Source organism: Vigna unguiculata, chromosome 6, assembly GCF_037176805.1.
Source record: "Vigna unguiculata cultivar grain cowpea cultivar isolate G323 ecotype 2 chromosome 6, ASM3717680v1, whole genome shotgun sequence".
NCBI lineage: Eukaryota > Viridiplantae > Streptophyta > Magnoliopsida > Fabales > Fabaceae > Vigna > Vigna unguiculata.
Window position 1 is genome coordinate 33734794 of NC_140797.1, and position 24164 is coordinate 33758957.

The 24164-nt window shown below is 28.6% G+C and overlaps 1 protein-coding gene, 1 long non-coding RNA gene and 1 pseudogene across 2 annotated transcripts; 2 read left to right on the forward strand and 1 right to left on the reverse strand.

The window, feature by feature from the left end:
- Nucleotides 1-1150: 1150 nt before the first annotated feature.
- On the reverse strand, nt 1151-2580 carry LOC146885825 (uncharacterized). Its single transcript, XM_085675106.1, has 7 exons — nt 2514-2580; nt 2348-2420; nt 2143-2264; nt 1974-2058; nt 1664-1796; nt 1462-1596; nt 1151-1360 (listed from the first exon to the last, which is right to left on the reverse strand). Exons 1-7 carry the CDS (start codon nt 2578-2580, stop codon nt 1151-1153), a joined length of 825 nt encoding a protein of 274 aa, XP_085531232.1.
- A 14485-nt stretch (nt 2581-17065) lies between these two features.
- LOC114188490 (disease resistance protein RPM1-like) lies at nt 17066-20033 on the forward strand (annotated as a pseudogene).
- A 240-nt stretch (nt 20034-20273) lies between these two features.
- On the forward strand, nt 20274-22253 carry LOC114189170 (uncharacterized). Its single transcript, XR_014995548.1, has 3 exons — nt 20274-20398; nt 20507-20595; nt 21291-22253. It is a non-coding gene; the product is annotated as an uncharacterized LOC114189170 (long non-coding RNA).
- The last annotated feature ends 1911 nt before the right edge of the window (nt 22254-24164 follow it).

Below are 24164 nucleotides of genomic sequence, written 5' to 3' on the forward strand. Positions count from 1 at the left end.
TGAAGGTGAATAATAGAGAACTGGTACCTACTCATTCTATTAATAACGTCATCTTCATTGAAATTGTTTTCCATTTGCTTGGACTTTGAAAGAGATAGTAGAGTAAAAGTTGGAAGAATGTAGAATATGATTGAACTGATCTTGAAGTTTGATCTTCATGGTAGAATGAAGATGAATATTTATTTATAGAAGATAAATGACACATGAAAAGACGGGACGATTACAAATAGATTCTTAAACAGTAATGTAATTATTACTGCATTGGAAAACGGGAAGACGATAATAAAAGAATAAAACATTAAAAAGATATAACGTTATTAAAGATATATTAAATTATTCTATTATGCTACACAATATCATAATATAATATATGTAATATATAACAATAACAATTTTCCAAAAATCAACTTCTGAAGTTTAGATATTTAGATATTTATATATAACATAAAATCTTGATAATATAATAAAGTAAAAATATTCTAAGTTAGTAATAATATTATACGTAAAAATATAATATTTCATTCGTATTTTTTGTATAAATATATCTCAATTATAATGTACAATATTTAATAAGTTAGTAATTAACAGAAGATAAGTGACTAAAAATTGTATATGGCATCCAATTGTGTTGTGACAACTTAAAATCTGTCAACAGATAATTGCTTTGCCATATTTATCTTATTTATGAAAAGTAATTATTATGAAAAATAAACATTTATAAATTCTGTTATCAGTAAAAATAGATATATCTTATTTATGAGTCACACAAGTATACACAAAATATCTTTTTCATAAAAGATGTTATTTACGACTTTAATTACATCATGCTACAAAATAACATCAATTTTCATAAGTTTTTATGTAGCTGGCAATCATATTTGTTGACAAAAATTGAAAAATGTCAACAATATCTTCTGGACCAGCGTATGAAAAAAATAAAATTCTAAATAATGTAACTCAAAAGCGCATAATATAGTTATCATGAAATTGAACATAAAAGTTGTAGTTCATATGAAATTAAAGATGAAATTGAACATAGAAGTTGTAATTCAGATGAAATTAAAGACAAAACGATGCGTAGACATATTACAGTCCCAAAATGAAAGGCATAAAAAAAATTGTCTTGAAATAGAATAACTAAAATCAGATCTCAATTCACTGCTTTTTCCTTCTTAATATTTCTTTTTAAAAGCTTCAATGGAACATTGTCTTCTTCGATGGATTCAAGTGATGCAGTCTTCTTTCCAGATTCTCTCTTATGTGAACTGTTAGCATCATCATTGGTTGGATTATCTTGGATTAGTTCAGGTGATTGGGATCCAGACTCAATTGTTTCTTTAGTAAATCGGACTGATAAATCCTATAGTACATGTTCAAAATTGATAACATTAATAAAAGTATTAACAATGAGTTAATAAACATTAATAAACAATGAGTTAACCTTGGAAAGACTTTTATAACATGCTTGTTACACTTCTCACAAAAGAACATCTTGGAATCTGGATAAACAACTTTGTTGCACACACAAGCAGTATACCACCAGTCATCGCCAACCAAGATATGCTTAATTGTTCCAAACAATATGTAAGTGGTGACCTTTCAATATAAAAAAGATTATTGTGAACAACAAAATTTGCACAAAAATAAAAAAATTTATTCTAACCTCTTTACGATCTTTTAGACCTTGAATGGTGGTCCTAGGTGTAAGTGTTAAAAAGTTCTCTTCCACAATATTTTTGGAAGTCTGAGAAAGTTGCGTTAATCCTTGAGAGGGAGATTCATTGTTCTCAAACATTCTGTGCAAAAGAAAATATAGTTGTTCTCATAAACAATAAATCTATTATTGAATGTATGTACATCTGAAATATCAAGTTAAGGAAATGAAGGATAATTTGCATTATAAAGTAACCAAAATATAGTTACCAAAATGGATTATAAAGTTTGAATAAACTGAAGAACAATTTGAATATTACCTTGATTTCAGTTCAGATGCTTCCTTGAAGTTAACATTATACTTAATACGGGTGCAGAACTTACAATTTTGAACTTGAACCTTATCTATATTTAAAAATATAGTGTATGTGAGAGTTACATGGAATAAGTAGTTCAAAGTACTTTGTAAAAGTAATAACAAAATTTTACCTTGAAAAGTTTTGACTTTCGCAAATTCTATACTTACAGCAGCATTTTGTACTTCTCCACTTGAAAGAAATACATTCAGTTCATCCACATAAATACCAAACAAAGTACATTCTATTCGAAACCTAAAAATTACAAAAATGTTATGTCAAATCGTTATTTTAACAGAAATATAAAAGGAATGTAGTATAGTATAGATATAGAATACCCATCAGCTTCTATTGCTATGACATTTAATTTTGTTGTCTTTCCATCAACTTGCAATTCTCTTTCAGTCCCCACTCCGACCAGTAAAATGTTAAATCATATACTTTAACAATAAATGTTTATTAATAAAAATATGAATAGTATTGGAACTAAAAATATTAACTTACCAACTAAATAATCAGTATCAAATGCAGTGGTTGTCAATAACGACAAAGGTGTGTATTGTGGTTTCATATCAGGAACCAAATTAACATTAAGCAAAGAAACTTTTGTACCAAACTAGAAATTTATCTTATAAGGGTGATGTGTTGTTCTATATATTCCAGAATTCAGAGCAACACTGAAATTTTGTATGGCATAAACATGGCCTTCAGAAATCTCATTCTGAAATTGTAAATTAAAGTACATCTAATTGAAGCATGTATTTTAGAACCCTGAAATAGATCAAAAGAACATATATAAATTTAACTATAAATATGTTTAACATACAAATATTTGATTCATTCAAATTTGTAAACGAAAGTAGGTGTAATGGAAGAATTTAAAGAATAACATGAATAATAACCTCTTTGTCTTGAATAACGAACTCCATGGAAAAAGGACACCTCTGTTTAGTGAAATCAGGAACAAACCATGAATGAATGACCCTAACGATAATATTCCAATTTTCCTTCTGGGGACTTACTTCGCTTACGCTCTGGCTTTGGTTTGGAACTTCACAGAGAGACATGTTGAACTCACAACAACAATATTGAAAAATGAAAAGTAAAAAAGTCAGGATTAGATTCGTGACATATTTATACTTACATAGAGAAATAAGGAACTAATAAGACAAAATTGTAATTCATACAACTAAAATAAAGAAATCCCAAAAAAAGGTTCAAATAATCACTTTATCATAATCTATTTTTGATTGGTCAAAGGAGAGTAAAAGAAGTGTAATGATTAATCAAAACATGGATATGACAATTTTTGAAATGGTAGAAGAAAGAAAAAAGTATAATATATTCAAATAAGGACTCTTCAAACATGGAGTACGAACCTTTTGACAGAAGTCATGAGAATATATATTGGTGAAACCTGCAAAAAACAGCTATTGATGTTAGAAGAAATTAAGTATTCATATTGATTTATTCACAGGTTTCATAGAAAAGGAAAATTAAGAGAGAAGCATTCTGATGAAAATAAAGCATGAAGCAGATTACTTGAAAGTGAATAAAAAAATTGTTGGGGTGATGGACTGAGCAGTGAACAATTAATTGAATCAGTAATGTGGAAAGAATGAAAATCTACAAATACATACTGGTTTCTTATGCATTCACGAAAGAGGAAATGTAGAAAAAAGTTATAGCAAACCATAATTACTTAGACGAAATTTCAGAACTGCAAATCTCATTTCATTTCGTCTGTACAACAAGACTACTATATTTGTACATAAAACAAATGAAGTACATACCTCTGATGAGTGGAAATGTTAATGGCTTGTAAGAATACGTTAATGGATGTGAAACGTGTTCTGGATGAAGCAACTATGTTGGATCTCTACAAAAAGTCAAATAAAAGTGTGGTGTACAAAAGCCCTAGAATCTTCGAGGAGAAGGAACTTTGTTAGAAACTTCGAGGAGAAGCAACTGTGTTAGATTATTTAAGTTAATAACGTACAAAATTAGAATAAAAACAAATATAAATAGTACAATTAAATATGTAATGAAATGACGGATGCTTACAGCAGAAGAAAATCTCGTGGAAGGTGGAAGATAAAGAAACATAATGAAGCAGTGCAAAATGTCATATCAATCGACATTGAAATAAAATATTTGAAAAGTATTATAAGGGATGTGTATGAAAAATCTTCTGGAAAGTGATATATTTAAATTAATATAATAAATTTTTAAAACGTAGGGACATGATATGATTTGTGTCTGACAGTAATTAAATGCCAAAGATTTTCGTATATGGAAGAAGATATGGAGCAGGTAAGAGTAAATAACTTTCCAAAAGTTCAAAATACACATAGTTAAACATATACATATATATAATATAATAATAAACAAAAAAACTTGATACAAAAATTACAGATTATCAATCTGTTAAGTAATATTGTTTATAGATTCTTCATAGGCGATGATAATAATCATTTATATTAAGAAGAACATTGACATCCTTGCTTGCTTGTTCACCGTCAACCTCAAAAAGAATTAAATCTTTTTCCTCCAGTCCATGAACTTCACGAAAACGTTTCCATCCACTTCCTATCTTGACTGATCTAGGTCCAATAAACAACTTGCATTCAACTCGTGCCTTTGGACCGTAAAGCACAATGTGTGAGAACTGATATATATATATATATATATATATATATATATATATATATATATATATATATATATATATATATATATATATATATATATATATATATATATATATATATATATATATATATATATATATATATATAAAGAAGATTAACAAAAACAAAATACAAAATGTTATAACTTAAAACCAGATTAATGGATAAAAAACTTTGATATGGTTGGTTGTTGTGTGACCTTCAACTTCAAAAAAAAGCTCACGATGATCATCTGCAGAAAGTTGATGAAGATTACAAAAATTTTTCCAGCCAGTTCCAATCTTAACAGAATTATGTCTTATGATCAATTTACATTCGACTTCTCCCCTTGGTCCGTGTAGAACAATAGATCTAAGACCACTGCTTTTAAAATAAGTGGCAAATTCTTTTTTCAAATACTGTAACAAAAAGGATAAAATATCTTACTTATTAAGAAGCCATGTAAATAAATAATCCAAAAGAAATAAAACTAACCAAGTGGCTGGCTCGACACTAGTATGTTGATAGTTGAACTTCAAAATGCTTTAAGTTTGAAGTATGTAGAGGACGACAGATAGAAAGATGGTTGAAGAAGTTGGCTTTCAATGTTGAGTCGCAAACACGTTTAGAGACGTGTAGTTGAAAAGACGAATTTCCGAAATATTTGAAGACAACCAATTTGTCACTCATCTGCATAAAAAGATATTAAATCATTCCAGCCTTAGGTGATCATTGGAGTGTGAATATTCATGTTGTACGTAACATTATGAACATTCCTGTCGTAATCAATAATGGTCCACTGTGAACCAAGGTCCTTCAAATTACGTATTATGAAGAGTCGGTCGACGTGTCCAAAATCCTTGAAAGATAAGGAAGTTTAGAATAAAGAAATACAAACAAAGAATACAAAGGAATGTGAAGGAATAAAAAAAATAACTGGTCTTTCAAAAACATAGTCACGAATCCGCCAAGCATTTTGCCAGAAAGTATGGCTTGTGGTGTGCGCACGGATTCCATTGTTTGAGAAAAGAGTGGGTATGAAGAATAATTTCAAGAGAAGATAATGGGTCACACAACAGAAATAAGATTTGTCAGTATGTAGTCGCCAATATATAGAAAGAGAAAATGAAAAGTCATTACTGTTGCCAATATATAGAAAGAGAAAAGGATAAGTCATTCCTTTTGGTAGAGTCCGTACTTACAGGTGAAGCGTGCATTATAATTTCTGCAATTAATTGTGAATATAAAAGTGAATAAAAAGTACGAATTAAAAGATAATAGGGTTGAAATAATAAAATAAATAAATAACTAAAATAAAAATTTAAGATTTGTGAACTGATTTTTTGACATAAATTAAAATATCTAAAAATATTTCAAATGTCGTAAAAAATGGAAAGTGGCACTCAGAACAAAATACAAAGAGTTGTGAAAATGTTAAAGAAATAATCGAAAAAAATTAAAAATAAAAACAAATTACGACATGAACAAAGCTAACATGCATGTGTCGGTAGTCTGGAGATCAAACCTTTAAACAAAAGAAACATGATGAACAGAAGAAGATGAAAAGAAGAAAGCTCAGAAAAAAATATAAAGCATCTCCAAACTCGGTCTTTTGCGGTTTAAATAAGATGTTTGTGGTTGTACTCTTGATCTGAAGAATTAAAAAACCTAAAAGTTAAGATGAAGCAAAGAATCAATTACAATTCAGAATAAAACATAAAGAACCATACCTGTTCGATTCAGAAAGCAAAAAAAAAAAAGATATTCACAAAAGAAACATAACATGAACGGAAAATCTCAAATGCATGTGTTTGTACTCGTCAGTTGAAGCCTTTAAACAAAAGAAAAATGATGAACAAAAGAACATGAACAGAAGAAAGCTCAGAAAAAAAATATAAAGCATCTACAGACTCGATTTTTTGTGGTTTAAATAAGATGTTTGTGGTTGTACTCTTGATTTGAAGAATTAAAAAAACTGAAACTTAAGATGAAGCCAATAATCACTTACAACTCAAAACAAAACATAAAGAACCATACCTGTTGGCTTGAGAAAGCAAACAGAAAAAGATATCGACAAAAGAAACATAAGATGAACGGAAAATCTCAAATGCATGTGTTTGTACTCTTAAGTTGAAGCCTGTAAACAAAAGAAACATGATGAACAGAAGAAGATGAACAAAAGAAAGCTCAGAAAAATATATAAAGCATCGCCAGACTCGGTTTTTTGCTGGTTAAAAAAGATGTTTGTGGTTGTACTCTTCATTTCAAGCAATTAAACACCTGAAACATAAGATGAAGCCAAGAAACCATTAGATATCAGTAAAAAACATAAAGAACCATACCAGTTTGCTTGAGAAAGCAAAAAAAAAAAAAGATATCAACAAAAGAAAAAGAAGATGAAAGGAAAATATCAGATAAATGTGTTTGTACTCTTCAGTTGAAGCCTGTAAACAAAAGAAACATGATGAACAGAAGAAGATGAACAGAAGAAAGCTCAGAAAAATATATAAAGCATCTCCAGACTCGATTTTTTGCTGGTTAAAAAAGATGTTTGTGGTTGTACAATTCATTTCAAGCATTTAAAATCCTGAAACATAAGATGAAGCCAAGAAACCTTAGATCTCAGTAAAAAAACATAAAGAACCATATTAGTTCGCTTCAGAAAGCAAAAAAAAAAAAGATATCCACAAAATAAACATAAGATGAACGACAAATCTCATATGCATGTCTTTGTAATCTTCAGTTGAAGCCTGCAAACAAAAGAAACATGATGAACAGAAGAAGATGAATAGAAGATAGCTCAGAAAAAAATATAAAGCATCTCCAGACTCAATTTTTGGGGGGTTAAAACAGATGATTGTGGTTGTACTCTTCATTTCAAGCATTTAAACACCTGAAACATAAGATGAAGCCAAGAAACCATTAGATCTAAGTAAAAAACATAAAGAACCGTACCATTCTGCTTGAGAAACCAAAAATAAAAAGATGTCCACAAAAGAAACATAAGATGAACGACAAATCTCAAATGCATGTCTTTGTAATCTTCAGTTGAAGCTTGTAAACAAAACAAACATGATGAACAGAAGAAGATGAACAGATGAAAGCTCAGAAAAATATATAAAGCATCTCCAAACTCGGTTTTTTGCTGGTTAAAAAAGATGTTTGTGGTTGTACTCTTCATTTCAAGCATTTAAATACCTGAAACATAAGATCAAGCAAAGAAACCATTAGATCTCAGTAAAAAACATAAAGAACAATACCAATTCGCTTGAGAAAGCAAAAAAAAAAAGATATCCACAAAAAAATGGACAGATGAACGACAAATCTCAGATGCATGTCTTTGTAAGCGTCAGTTGAAGCCTGTAAACAAAAAAAAATGATGAACAGAAGAAGATGAACAGAACAAAGCTCAGAAAAAAATATAAACCATCTCCATAGTCGTTTTTATGCGATTTAAAAACAACTCGATGAAAAGAAGAAGATGAACAGAAGAAGATGTTAGAGAAGAAGCTAAGAAAGGCAGAGAAACCATGATGAACGCGGAGAAACAGAGACAGAGAAAGAGAGAGAAAGAAGTGAGAAGGCGGTGCCAGAGAGAATGAGAAAGAGAAAGAAGAAAGAAGGCGGTCGTAGAGAGAATGAGAAAGAGAGAGAAAGAATTGAGAAGGAGGAAGGTGAGAAGATTGAGGAAGAGAGAGAAAGAAGTTTTAATTAAAAGTTTCGGTTTTCAATTTCTTTTCCATTTTTTTTTCTAACTTCAAAATGCTGAGAGATTGACACATCAGCGTTTTTACCTTTTGTAGATAAAAAATTGAATTGAGAAGTAGGTCAGATATATTATTCAATTGAAAAACTTACCTTTTGTTAGTTCCCAATTGTATATAGTATTAGATATCATGAATCATATAGTCCTATGAAATTGTAATGAAAACCTTGTCCTCACTGCCTTTTTCTTTCTTTATATATATAATCATGCAGGAAGATATTCAAAATTGTTAACAACTTTCAAACAGAGAGAGGAGTTGTTGTGTATCTGAGTTTTCAAGGATGAGACTCTATCATTCTCGTTACGCTGCCTCCATTTTTTGGCTTACTTGCTTCCTGTTATGTTGTATTGTTTCATCATTTGTTACCTAATGACCTCTGTATAAAGCTTCAACTGTAGAATATGCACCATGCAACATTTCAAGCTTTTTGTTGTCGTTTGACATGTGCCCAGTAGTAAGTTCTTATTCCGCACAAAATGTACATTTGCGATTGGATAAATAAAAGAAATGGATTTTTCTAATTGTTATACTCTCAACAGTTGTAATATGTAGTTAATAAATTCCTTTAGTTTTGCATTCTTCAAGTATGATTTATGGTTAGTTTTGTTAATCCATGTTGTTAGTTTAAAATTTTGTAAATGGGTAGCTGAAACTTGAGTTTATATTTGGAATGTTGTTGAAAAAAGGTTTTTCCTTTCTGCGCCCCATACTAATTACATCTGGTATTAACAGGAAAATAACAACAAAAATAACCTCCTTCATCGCAAATAAACTCTTCCATGATAGGAAATCTCCATATTGATTGAGTATAAGTACGGATGTGGAGAATTTTTGACTTTTTCAATTGGGTATGCGAATGTACATATTCTGCCATAATACCTGTTCCCGTTTAAATTATTAAAATATTTATAATTAATTAATTAACTATATATATATACTTTCTATTTTTTATTTTTTTAATTATTTGATTTGTCAATTAAAATTTTTTATGTCTCATATTTGAATATTTTTATTATTTTTATTTATTATATATTTTTCTATCACGTGAAAATATTTAATATTTTCAATTTAAGTGTATAATAGCACAAACATTTCATTTATTAGGTAATATAAAAAAATTACTTATTATTATTAATTTTTGTTTCATTTGAAGAACTTTTTTGTTTTGTTAAAACAATTTTTGTTATTTTTTCAACCATTAAGTATATATGTTGATATTTGAAAAGTTTTCTTAAATCTCTAATGTATTTTTCATCTTATCATACCCTTAATTATATATTTAATTTTCCTTTGTGTGATTTCTTTCAATAGTTTCTCAAATTGTTTCTAAACATTTGTTAATTTGTTAATATTTTTATTTATTGTTTATTTTCATCATATAGAATACTATTTTGATATATTTTATCTAATTATTTTTTATTTTCTAACTCAGTATCAATCATACTATAATTTTTTTAATATAATTGTATAAATAAATTTTATTTACTATAATATAAAAATTTAATGTAATTGCCATAAATATTTTTCTATCACCATCAAGATATATATTGGAGTTCAAAAGATACAAGATATATGCTAAAATTTTATTATTGTGTTTATTATTTGTTCTTTACATCATTTTGATCAAGTGATGTATTATAACTTTTATCAGTGTATATAAAAGAGATTCATTAGAATTTAAAAAAAATTGAAGTAAACAATCATTTAAAATATATTTTAATTTGAGTATTTGTTTTCATTTTATATATTTTTTTAAATATTTTAAAATTTAATCAACTAGGTTTGTTTGCAAATTTAATAGATGTTTTGGTTCTCATGAAATTTTATTTGGTATTATAATCTACAATGTAAACAATTATAATTTATTTCAAAATATTTGATATCTTTATCGTAATTTTTATTATTTTATAAAAATTAATTAAAATTAATATTGAAGTAATAAGAAAATAGGTATGTATATGGGTATGAGATTATACCTTTTATTCGGTGGGATGAGGATGAGACCAAAACTTGATACCTGTTGAATTTGAATATGAAGATAAGAATAAATTTTTTTTTTCTACGAAAATGTATATGAAATAGCGAAACTTGTTTTCATCCCGTCGTCATCCCTACCCACACTGCAAAATAAAATAAAAAAAAAAACCAAAAAAGAATGTCTTGCAGTGAAAAGCTAGTTTTGGAAAGTAATTTTTCAAAAGCTCTTTATATAACTCATTTTATATATTCTGGAAAGTTTGTTTCAAAAAATTCATTATTGAAAACTTCTTCCCGAATGTTTATATATATTCCGAAAAACTTGTTCTAGAAATCACAATCTAGAAAACTTTGTTTCGAAATGCATTTCATAAGTTCGGATATATAATCTTATTTTTGAAATTTCATTTTGTTCTGAAAAATCCTGCTTTAGAAATTATGTTTCAAAAAAAAATGTAAAAGTTGTTCTACAACCCAGAACAAATAATTCCAAAATCACTTTTACCAAGAATAAAATAGTCATTTAAAAAATTGTATGTGCACAGAAAATATATTGGAATGTAATTAAAATAATACCCGATCACAATTGTATCCTCAATGGACATGAAATTGTGAATAGCTTGGATAACAGCTTTTCCAAAGCTAGATTGTTGAACGGGGCTGTTTCTTATTGCAGCTCCCTTATTCCCACAAAACTCATAAGTCCCGAATTATTCCTCCTTAAAGTTATAATAAAAAAGTAAAAATTCTTCTCCTTCTCTCCCCTTACCCTACACTTCTTATTCTTCTTTCTCCTAATTTTTCTCTTTTTCTTCTCTTTTTCTGTAAGTGGTGGATCTAGCGGTGGCAATAGAGATGAAGAGATTTGTCGTGCTAGCATAGGACTGGACTGGACACAGGAGAAGAAAACGAAAGTAAATCTGTCATTTGTCACCTCTACTATATTAATATCTTTTTTTAAAATTTAGTATCTAACAACCTATAAGATTTTGGTTTAAACTCTTTTAAATAAATATTTATATGTATTTTCTAATATTACTTGAATACGTTAACTTATTCCTTAAATATTTTTAACTTTTTTTTTAATTTCTTAACTTGTTTGTTTGTCCTATGATGATTTGTACTATCAGTCAAAGAAAGTAATGTACATCGGTTTTAGCATTTTAAAGTGTGTGATGTTTGTTCCAACTTAATTGATCCATGAATATTAAAATTGACATAGATAATAAAAAACACTTGGATCCTGCTGTCCTAAGGGTACTGATTAAGGATAGTTAATATACACAAAATTTTACAAAAATACATAGTTAAGTGTGATATTAATTAAAATCTGACCTAACAATTATTAATACAATTTTATTTTAATTAAAGGACAAAAATATCCATAAATGATGTATATATGTATTTAATATTTATTAATAAAAATAATAAAATAAATGTATTTTAATGTTTAAATATAATTAAACATAAAAAAGTTGAAATTAACAAAAAAATCAGGAAAAAAAATAGTGTTGAATCTAAAATTATAAAAAAAAAACAATTAAAGTATCAATTTTGAGTAGAGACTTTAAAAATTCCAAAGTCCTAATTGTATCAAAAACATATTGTATAAAAATTAAAAGGATATTTTTGTCTTTAAAAAAATGTAATATACATTTATACTATTTTAATTAATGTATTTATTATTTCAGTTTTCAATATAAAAATTATAGTACTAATACACATTAATGATTCCTCAACCAGTGTCCTAAGGGCACTGATTATCGTTCTCCAAAACACTTCAACTAAAATTTGTAATTGATTAAGTACCCAATTTGAAAAAAAAAAAGTATTCAAAGTAAAATTTAATATACATTGGGAAATTAAAACTTATTTATGTTGTTATTTAAATTATTCTGTATTAGAATTTACCTTATTAAAATATGAAATAAATTATGTTGATTTTACATAAGCAAAATCTATAAAACTGTACATATAAATTTTACCCCTTCTTTTCATATGTTGTACAACACTTAGCCTCATTTTCTTCAAGGTTGCATACTTTTATTTGATAAATTTAATATTCTTCAAAATAAAAAAGAACTGTTTGATGAGAAAATCGAAGAAAGTTCATAAATATTCCTCTTTTTTATGATATTCTGAGATGTTGCATATGATTGATATTGCTTGTGGTGCCAACATATTTGTATATATTTATAACATAGTGAACAAAACAAATTCAAGAAGAAAGATAACTAGCATTCAAGTTGATAGGTGTATAGATTTAAGCAATGTACATTTGTATTACACATTTCCAGCTATCAATCTTAAAAACAACTAAATGTAATGTGGCGATTCATAATAAACACTCTTGTATATATCACACATCTAAATAAAACTTACTAGACTATCTAATTGTGCTTTTTTCACAACTGCAAAAAACAAACTTTATTAACCAGACAGGATCATATACGTTAAAGCTGATAAAATAAACAAACTTAATCTCAATAAAGGAGTCAAACAAATTAAGAATAAGAAGAATGTCCTCTCTCCATAAAGGAGTCATACTTGTTTCCATATAACTTTTTTTATACTTGTTTATCGTGTATTTTGTGGTGTTTGCATTTATTTTATTTTCTTTTGCAATGATGATTTAATTGTGTGAATAAAAAATAATACAGGTAAGATACTCTTATAATATAATGAGATTTCTAAATAATGTCAGGACTTCTTGCAACTGTTTAATTTTTTTTTTAAACTTAATTATTTTTGTTTTCTAATTTATTTATATTATATTTCTATAGTTATTTCTTCTGAATAACTGTACACTCATAATTATTTATTTTTCTTTATCACAATTTTAATATTTTATTTAATAATTTTATATTATTAAATAAGACATTACACTAATATTTCTAATAAATAAATTAAAAAATTATTATATTTACATATTAAATAATTTTATTATAATTATTAATAATTATAATTACAATATCATTATATATTTATATTATTAAAATAACATAATAAAATAATAATATTTTTAATTACTTTTATTTTAACCTTTAACTAAAATTAAAAAATAGGTTGCGGATCAATCCTATCTTATCCTGTAAGTCTGCCGGCTAGACAAAGTGGAGCAATGGATGAAGACCCATTTTACAATTCTAAAATGTATAAGACTTGATGAGTAACATATATCTTAAGATAACGCGTTATCAATCTCTTTCATGATTATTTGTGCAGCATTAACAAATTGGTATTGCTTTAATTTGCTTTTAATTCGTTTACGTATTTGATTATTTTCAATCAAATTTGTATTAAAATATATATTTATGAAGTGATTAAAATTTTTATATTTTTCAATTGAGTTATTGCCATTTAATTTTGTTATAAGACTGATCGTTATTTTATATCGTAATTATTTATGTTTTCCAAAAAAAAAAAGAAGAACTGACATTAAATTTTAAATTTCTCTTAAATTTGAAATGTTTTTCAATCTACGTTTATAAAGATTTCAATTAATACCGATGAAAATATTATTTTAATGTTGATATGATTTTATTTATTTATTTAAATTTATAATGTGTTATGAATTAATAAATTAATGATTGTCCATACATTTTCTCATATGATTGATTATGATTGATATGATACTGGTATGATTCATTACTCTTCATGGTTTATGTCAATATTTGTAAGTTTATTTGATTTGTTATTGATTTGCTTTATGGAGTATATGTTCTATTTATAAATAGGACTCTTCCTATCAATAATAATTATACACACATTAATTATTTCCTAATCTCTCATTCTTTATTATCTATTTCATAACACAAGTTATCAGCACGATGCTCAATCAAGGCAAGCTCTTTCTGATCCTTTCTCAAACTATAATTTTACCTTATATATATTTGACTTTATCAATTTTCATCTACGTCTTTTTATTTTTATTTTTATTATGACGGTGATTATTATTATTATTATTATTTTGATGATGATTATTATTATTAATATTATTATTTGATGTGTCGGTTCTAAACACATGGAAAGTTGTAAAATTTGGATTTGTGACTCTTGATAAGGAAGAATTCCTTATATTGGTTTCTAAATGTTAAAATACATTTATATGCAATGGATATTGGGATAGAAATACCATTAAATAAAGAAATAAAGTATCTAAGCAACTAATTTGCTCATGCGAACAAAAATATTGTGAAAAAGATTTCACAAATATTATGAATTTATTTTATGCCTATGTATGGCTAGCTGGACAAAGCAATAAAGTTTTTCATGAAAAATCATGAGATCCGCCAAATCTGCTCTATTCCCAAAAGTGAATACAACAATAAATATTATGAATTTATTTCATGCCTTTGTATGGCTGAACAAAATGTATGGCTGAACAAATAAATAACCTTTTGATAGAAAATCATGAAACTTGTCCAAATTGGTTCTGCTCCATTTCTAGAAGTGAACGCAACAACATTTGATTTATATCTTTATGATCGTGATCGTGATATTGATTATGGACATGGTTATAAAAAAAAAATTCAAAGACACATTTTGTCACTAGAAGTGACACAATAATGTGAAAAAGGGAAAAAGAAAATGTGAAAATATTGACAAAAGGATGAAAGTATATATTATCATTACGATGGTAAAGGCCATTTTAGTTGTACACCAAAGCAAGCATCTTACAAATAATGAGAAGAACATGGAAACACACTTTGCTTATGAAGATGATCATTCTTATTATGGCCATATGGATGCTACTCATCTTGATATTATTATTTTCTTTGTTAAAGCAAATGGAAGCATTGATCACCTCATTGATTATGAGAGTGTTAAAAAAAATCTCATATTGATATTTACGTTTATATGATTAAAAGACACGTTTGAAGCGTGATAGATCTATTGGTTCCAAAGATAAAAACTCTTGAATGAGAAAGGGAGCTAAAATGCAAAATGACCTAATCGAAAAGGTTGAAATCCCAAAAGATTCATTTGACATAATTAATGGTTCGGTTCCAAAAGACCTCAGATACCTGAAATTGTTGAAAATGATGAGATCTCAATCAATTATGTCATGAATCATATAATATGGAACCAAAATGAAGTTAACATTGACGCAACTTTTACTTATAACATAACGATGAATGTTATTAATGACAATGAGGATCAATAAACAATGATCATTGAAGATTGTCGGCAAAGAAAAGATTGACCAAAATGAAAATATGCAATGAAACATAATTATTTTCTTGCTAAACGAAAGGTTTTTGGACGTATAATTCGCACACCTAAAGTTGTGAAACTCGTTGGGTACACATAGATTTTTGCGCAAAAATCAAATTAAGAATGATGAAATTGTTAGATACAAAGCACAATTGGTTGCTCAAGGTTATTCACAAAACCTTGTATTGATTTGTGAAAAAACATATTCACTAGTATTGGATGCAACAACATTGCAATATTCGATTATCCTAGTTGCACAACAAGGTTTGTATTTACATCTGATGGATGATGTTACAACATGTTCGTACGGTTCTTTTGAGAATGAGAATCATATTTATATGAAAATCCTTGAAGGATTTTATTTGCTCAACAAGACAATTTCTAAAGAGGGTTATTCAATAAAATTGAACATGCTCTTTTATTGATTAAAGCAATCAGGACATGTGTGGCATAACTGTCTTATTGAGTAATTATTAAAATAAGGATATAGAAATGATCCTATTTGTTCTTGTATTTATATGAAAAGATCCAAAAATGAATTTGTTGTCATAATTATTGTTTATGTAGATGACATAAACATTGTTGGAACTCTTAATGAGCTCACAAAGGCGATTGATTACTCAAAGAAATAATTTGAGATGAATGATCTTTGAAGGGCAAAGTCTTATTTGAAATTAGAAATTGAGTATTTAAATAAAGTTGTTTTTATACGTCAAGAGACTTATATAATTAAGGTGCTTAAAATGTTCTAAATGGACAAATCATGTCTATTATGCATTCCAATAATTGTGAAGTCTTTAGATGTTGATAAAGACTTTTCTTAGACCTCAAGAAAATATGAAGATCTTATTAGTCCAAAAATATCATATCTTAGTGTCATAAAAACACTAATGTATCTTATTAATTATACTCGATCTAATAACATAAATTTGTCATAGAAACTACCTTAAAGCAATAGAACCAAATATAATCAATTGAAATTATTCCTGTAATTAAAGTAAAAGCTTTGAAAAATCGAGCGCGCGGATAAATACATATATATATATATATATATATATATATATATATATATATATTCTTCTTGTTTTTCACCTTTATTACTTGGTACAACTGCCACTGAAAATACAATTAACATTATTTAATCACAATATCACTACTTGTTGTACTATGGCAAATTAAATAAAGAGAAAAAAAACCACAACTTGCTCGCAAAATATATAAGGAATACTTGGGAAGCTCAAAGTCTTCGTCTCCGCATAGAAAATTATTGTGCAGACATCACATATGCTTGCTTGATTTGAAAAAAAAAGGCAATACAGAAAAATGAAAAATATTATAATAACTTATGGATTTTTGGCTAGCTACAACTATTGGCTATATTTAGTGTTGAAGAACATAAAGTTTTACAATTCCCACTACCACAAAGCTCAACAGAGAGAGCTAGACTAAAAATGCAAGAAACTGCAGTGTCTTTTGCAAGTCAGCATGTGCTTCCGAAGTTTCTGGAAGCTATAAAGATGGTGAGAGATCTCCGAAAAGAAGTTGCAGAAGTAACAGATGAACTAGAAAACATTCAAGATTTCATCCACGAAGCAAGTAAAGTGGCTGAAGCTGGAGAAGATAACAGTAGGCGCGATAGAATAAGAAAAAGATGTCAGGTTTTACGGAGAGGGTTTTATTGGGGAGAACAACACTAATGAGATATGAGCCTAACCACATAAGATACTGACACCACTCTCAACCCAAAACCTTAAGGCAATAAGTTTATGGGTCTTGATCCTTATATAGTGCTCTACTTTCTCATTTCTGGTCAATGTGGGACTTAGACTCACACTTGGATTCCTAACAAAAATTGATGAGGCTAAGAGAAGCATTTTTCGCATGGAAGATGTCATAGATGACAATGTGATATTCTGACGAAAATCAACCTGAAGAAGATCCTCGATGTGGAGCTTTACTCTGTAAGGCTGTTGAGTTCATCAAAAGTCAAATCCACCGCCTTCAAATAGCGTATGAGATTCAGGATGTTAAGTCACTTGTTCGTGAGGAAAGGGATGGCTTCAAAAACCATTTTCCTATTGAACCAAGATCAGACAGTTATAGAGGAAAAGAAAATTTAACATGGCATAAATTTCGAATGGATCCTCTCTTTATTAAGGAACATGAGGTTGTTGGCCTTGAAAGCCCTATAAAAACACTGAAAAAGTGGTTGACAGAGGGAAGGAAAGAACGCACTGTGATCTCTATTGTAGGAATGGCAGGATTAGGAAAAACCACCCTTTCTAAGCAAGTCTTTGACAGGGTCCGTAAAGACTTTAAGTGCCATGCATTGATCACAGTGTCGCGATCTTATACTGTTGAAGAGTTGCTGAGGACTATGACGAACGAGCTTTGCAAAGAAAGAAAGGAGGATCCTCCTCGAGATGTTTCAACTATGAATCAATTGTCGTTGATAAAAGAAGTCAGAAACCGCTTGTGCAATAAGAGGTACATTCTCTTGTTTGATGACGTATGGAATGAAACATTTTGGGGTGACATTGAATTGGCTCTGATTGATAATAAAAATAGAAGTAGGATATTAATCACTACCCGGGATGAGAAGGTTGTGGAGTTCTGTAAGAAATGTTTATTTTTTGAGGTACATAAGCTACAACCATTAAGTAAAGAAAAATCACTGGAGTTGTTATGTAAGAAGGCATTTGGGTATGGTTTTGATGGATGTTGTCCAAAAGATTATGAAGAAGTAGGTCTAGACATTGTTAGGAAGTGTGGATGTTTACCTCTTGCAATTGTAGCTATTGGTAGTCTTTTGTATAGAAAATGTAAAAGTCCATACGATTGGGGCCTGTTTAGTCAAAATCTAAGTTTAGAATTGGAGAGAAATTCGGAGTTAGACAGTGTAAAAAAAATTTTAAGTTTGAGTTACGATATATTTGCCACAGAATCTCGGGTCATGTTTGTTATATTTTGGAATGTATCCTGAAGATTATGAAGTTAAATGTGGATAGCTGAGGGGTTTGTGAAACACGAACGTGGAAGAAATTTAGAAGAAGTTGCACAACAACAATTAATGGAGTTGATCAGTCGAAGCTTGGTACTAGTATCATCATTTACCACAGATGACAGAGCTAAAGCATGTCGTGTTCATGACTTAATACATGAAATGATCCGTCAAAAAAATTAAGAATACGGGGTTTTGTCATTATATTGATGAGCATAATCATTTGGAGTCAAGTGGTGCCATTCGACGCTTAACAATCGCAACAAGTTCCAATGGCTTAAGTGAATCTATGGAAGAATCACAACATGTTCAGTCAATTCTAATTTTCATGAACGAAGTGTCATCTGAAGACTTCACCAGCCGCTGGCTTGCAAAATACAGGCGGTTGAAGGAGCTGGATTTTGAATTTGCTCCCTTAAATTATGTTCCTGAAAATTTGGGTAGTTTAATCCACTTAAAATATCTAAGCTTCCGGAATACATCCATAACAAGCCTTCCAGAATCGATTGGAAAGCTCCAGAACTTGGAGACATTAAATGTACGAGTACGAACATATATGGAGATTGAGGTACCAAAGGAGATTACGAAGCTGAGAAAGCTACGTTGTCTTTTGGGTAACCGAATGTCTGCCATTGCAGTGAAGGAAAGTCTTGGAAGCATGGCATCCCTCGAAAAGATGTATATATTGATTGTAGATCCGGATGGTGTGGTGATTAGAGAGATTGGAAAGCTAAAGCAATTAAGGAATCTGAGGCTTTCTAATGTTATGGGACATCATTCTGATACTTTTTCTTCCTCAATAAACTAGATGCAACTCTTGGAGCGACTAGATATCTTAACACAATATGAGGGTGAAGTAATTGACTTGCATATTACATCATCCTTGTCTAAACTAAGGAAGCTTCAACTACATGGCAATTTAAAAGAGTTCCCAAGCTGGATTTCGTGGCTCAAAAATCTTGTGAAATTGTCATTGGTTGAATCCAGGTTAACTAACAGTCCATTGATGTCTCTGGGAAATATGCCAAATTTGTGTATCCTCTCTTTCCGTTCCAATTCTTATGAAGGAGAAACTTTGCATTTTGAAAATGGAGGATTTCAGAAACTAAAGGAACTAGAGCTCCAACGTTTGCATCAATTGAGTTTCATCTTTATTGATAGGGGAGCACTGCAACCTTTGGAAAACCTGAAGTTAATACATATTCCACAACTGAAGGCACTACCCTCTGGCCTTCAACACTTGAAGAAACTCAAATTTATCGACATCTTTAATCCGTCGAGTGAACTTAGGCAGAAGTTTCACCCCACTGAAAGAGATCACCCCATTGAAAGAAAAGACCGTTGGATCATCATTGCAGAAGTGAGCTCTTTATCTTTATTAAATAGTTCATAGTTTGATATCGAAAAATTATCATTATTTTTATTTTATTTAAATATTTCTATTAAAATTATCATAACCTATAAATATTATTAATACATTTATATGAGCATAATATCATATATTTTATAAGATAATTTTATATCATAAATAAATCAAGATACGTGACGATAAATATAAATTATTTTTATGTTTATTCAATTAATAATTATTTTATTAATATAATTATTATTGTTTTAGTTCTTGCACTCTTAAGACTTCAATTCAAAATTACTGAAACTCAAAACCTACAGAATCCTGAAACCAGTACAAGCTCATCAATCACCAAGCGAATCTACAGCATTTATCACGGCTAGAACCATCGCGAATATTCTGCAACAGTAAATTTTCAGTCTCTTTGCCTCTTTTCACTTTGTTTTAGCTCTTATTCTTCCTCTTGTCGCGCGCTCTCTCTCTCTCACATGCTTTATCGTGTTTGTGATTCACAGGTTCAGTGACACCATTGTCGGTGATTTGCACAGGTTCAGTATTGAAATCGTTTTGATCTGGCATTCGGTTATCAACGGCTTGCAATCAGGTAGGGTTTTCTCTTGTTTACTTTGATTTTATTTGGTTTTCGTTTTCATTTGTGGTTAGACTGTATTTGGTTTTTCATCTGAGTGCATCTTTGGTCAAATAGAATTAAGGTAGAGAAAGATTTCTAGTACCATTCAGTTATATTTTTTTGTTTCAATTTTGGTGGAGAAAGAGTTAAGCCCAGTATTGACATGAAAGTAGGAACCTGATTCATAATTAGAGGACATAGCAATGAAATGCACATCACCTATTAAATGTAGTGCGGAAGACAATATAGACATTATTATTAGAATGAGGAAATCTTCATATTTGGGTCTTGTATATAATAAGGAAAGCACAAACTCTTAAAAATTACAATTGTCTCATGTAGGTTTTGAACATTTCGGGGTTACATTTTTATATTGTTTTAGTTTTTTTAACTTTTATAGCAGTGCCAAAATATCATAATAATTTGATGGGAACAACAATTATAATAACAAAAGTCTTGCGTGTATACAATGATTGGCTTACAAATACAACTAATCCATATTTTGAATTAAATTTTCACTCTATGCTGAAAGCATGTGTTGTATTATACGTGTCATGTTCAGCTATTTTTTGTTTCATATCATATGTTGTATTTGTGTTTTCTAGCTCAAAAGACAATTTGTGCATATTACATATACTATAGACAATTTCCATGTTTTTTTATTGTAGGTGTTGTCTTGACTGTAGTATGCAAGCAGAAAATCTGAAATCTAACATCTGTTTCCTTATAACCTAAAGGAGAAGGACACACTAGTTATATAGTTCTTTATTTACCACTTTGTTGAAGCACAAAGCAACTCTGCTTCAAAGCATCTAGTTATCTAGCTCAATGGAGGTGAATCACATTAAACTTCGTCTACCAAACACCTTTCTTTGTAGTTGTATTAAGCTAATGCATTCATTAGACTGTAAGTGTGTTTTGTAAAGATGGCTTATGTCAACTAGGATTGTAACGAGCCTTAGAATTTGACACTTTGCAGAGTTTATGTTTCTTTTGTTTTGAGTTTCAACTTCCTTGTAGCCTTTGTAAGGCGTGACTGTACATCTGTTGGAATTGGAGCCCTCAACGAACATGGTCTTTTTGTTACAAATCAAGGAGAGGCTATTCAGGAAAATCAGTATAGTTGGAACAAAGGTGCTGCAAATTTTTACAACCTTATCTATAACTTGTTAAATAATGATCTTTTCTAAATAGAACATATACTTGTGCAGTAGTGTGCGGACAAGTGGGGAGTTGAATACCACTTTTTTACACAGGATGTTGTCATGCAAATTGATTGTCATGAGTCTCTCTGTGCACCACCCATCCCACAATGAACTTGTTTTAATTAAGATAAATCTTTATATTATTTCAACCCATTGAAAATGAAAATACCAACCATGCAGTGACAGATAAGTGGGGATTTACGAGCAAACATATGGGAATTTGAAGTGGACATTTTGTACAAAGGTTGTGGGAACTACCAAATATTATCCCAGGATTTTATGGCCAATTTTATTCAATTGTACCTAGTCCACACAGGTCATAACCTTAGTAAAATTGAAGGCCTCTTAATGTGCATCACTTGTTAAATAGTGATCTTTTCTAAGTAGAACATATGGGAATTTGGACTGGATTTTCTGTACAAAGGTGGTGGGAACTACCAAATATTAACCTAAGATTTTATGGCCAATTTATTCAACTGTACCCAGTCCACGTAGGTCATAACCTCAATAAGATTATCACTTGTTAAATAGTGATCTTTACTAAGTAGAACATATACTTGTTCGGGTTGTGTACGGACAAGTGGGTAATTGAATACCTATTTTTGTACACAGAATGTTGTTAAGCAAATTGATTGCCATGAGTATCTCTGTGCACCACCCATTCTATAATGAACTTATTTTAATTAAGATGAATCTTTACATTATTTCAACCCATTGGTAATGAAAATGCTAACCATGTAGTGACAAATAAGTGGAGATTTACGAACAAACATGTGGGAATGCAGTGACAGATAATTGCCATGATTTTATTTATCACCATTCAACATATATTGAAGTTCAAAAGATACAAGATCTACGTGAATATTTTATTATTATTATTATTATTATTATTATTAGTTTACTCTTTGTTCTTTGTGTGATTTTGATCAAGTGATGTATTATAACTTTTATTAATGTATAAAAAGGAGATTCATTAGAATTTAAAAAATTGAAGTAAACAGAAATTTAAAAAATATTTTAATTTGAATTTTGTTTTCCTTCTACATTTAAAAAAAATATTTTTAAATTTTATCAACTAGGTTTTATTAATGTTTGCAAATTTAATATATATTTTTGTTCTCATGAAATTTTATTTGGTATTCTAATTTGAAATGTATACAATTATAATTTTTTTCTAAATATTTGATAATCGAATAAACAATCATCTTCTTACTATTGAATGTTTGAAATATTATGTTTCCTTTATCGTAATTTTTTATTATTTTATAAAAATTAATTAATATCGAAACAATAAGAAAGCGAGTACAAATATGGATACAAGTATATACCCGTTACCCACTAGGATATGGATGTGATAAAAGTTTGATATTCATTGAATTTGGGTATGGGAATGATGAATTTTTTTTCATGGGTATGGGATAATGAAACCCGTCTCTGCCTCGTTACCATCCCTAGCGAGGATCAAATTGAAACTTTCTAACCAAAGTGGAAATTAAAGGACTAATTAAGTCTTTAATTTACTTAATTGATTGGGTTGAGTTTTAACCTTAATTACATGCTTTGGCCAATCGTGACTAGTTTAAAGTCTCTTAAAATTTAAAATTATTTTAAAATTTTAATTAAATATTTAAAATTATTATTTTTAAACCAATTCAAACATTTGTATCGAAATTATAGAATTTTATACATTTTAAAAATATACAATTATATGAAATACAAATTTAACAAAAAAACAATAATCAAATATCGGTGCAAATATAATTGCTAGAATTAATTTTGTTAGTTGAAATTATTTTAGAATTTAGAATTTATTTTAAATTTTTTTGAAATAAATTTTAAACAATTTTATAGCAATTTAAAATAAATAAATTTAAAATTTAAAAACAATTTTAATTAAAATTCAATGTAAAATATAAATTTAAATAAATTTAATCTTGTTAAAAATATTTTATAAAAATATAAATTTTAATAAACATATTTTATATTAAAATTAAATTTTATTTCAGTTTAGAGATTAACACAATTGCTTAATTTACAAAAATTAGGACTGAGACAAAATAAAAATACAATGACCAAATTGAGACTAAGGCAATGACACATGGTGTGACAGTTTACAAAGAAATGAATTCAAACAAAGTCCAAATAACCCATTTAAATAATGTTGAATGACAGTTTACAAAGAAATGAATTTTTTTTAAACTAATTGATAAAAAAATAACTCATTCAAAATCAATATGTTAATATTTTAATCATGTTTTTTATTGTTTTTAATTTAAATTAGATTATAGCGGGTTCGGGTATCCACATGTACAAATACTATGATACCTGTACCCGCCC

What these genes read in the sequence shown, in the direction of transcription:
- LOC146885825 (XM_085675106.1), bottom strand. Translation starts at nt 2,580, where the DNA reads ATGAAACCACAATACACACCTTTGTCGTTATTGACAACCACTGCATTT. An exon ending in GAAAGTCAAAACTTTTCAAG is followed by an intron (nt 2,059 to 2,142) that starts GTAAAATTTTGT and finishes TTTTAAATATAG; the next exon opens with ATAAGGTTCAAGTTCAAAAT. An exon ending in GTCTAAAAGATCGTAAAGAG is followed by an intron (nt 1,597 to 1,663) that starts GTTAGAATAAAT and finishes TTATATTGAAAG; the next exon opens with GTCACCACTTACATATTGTT.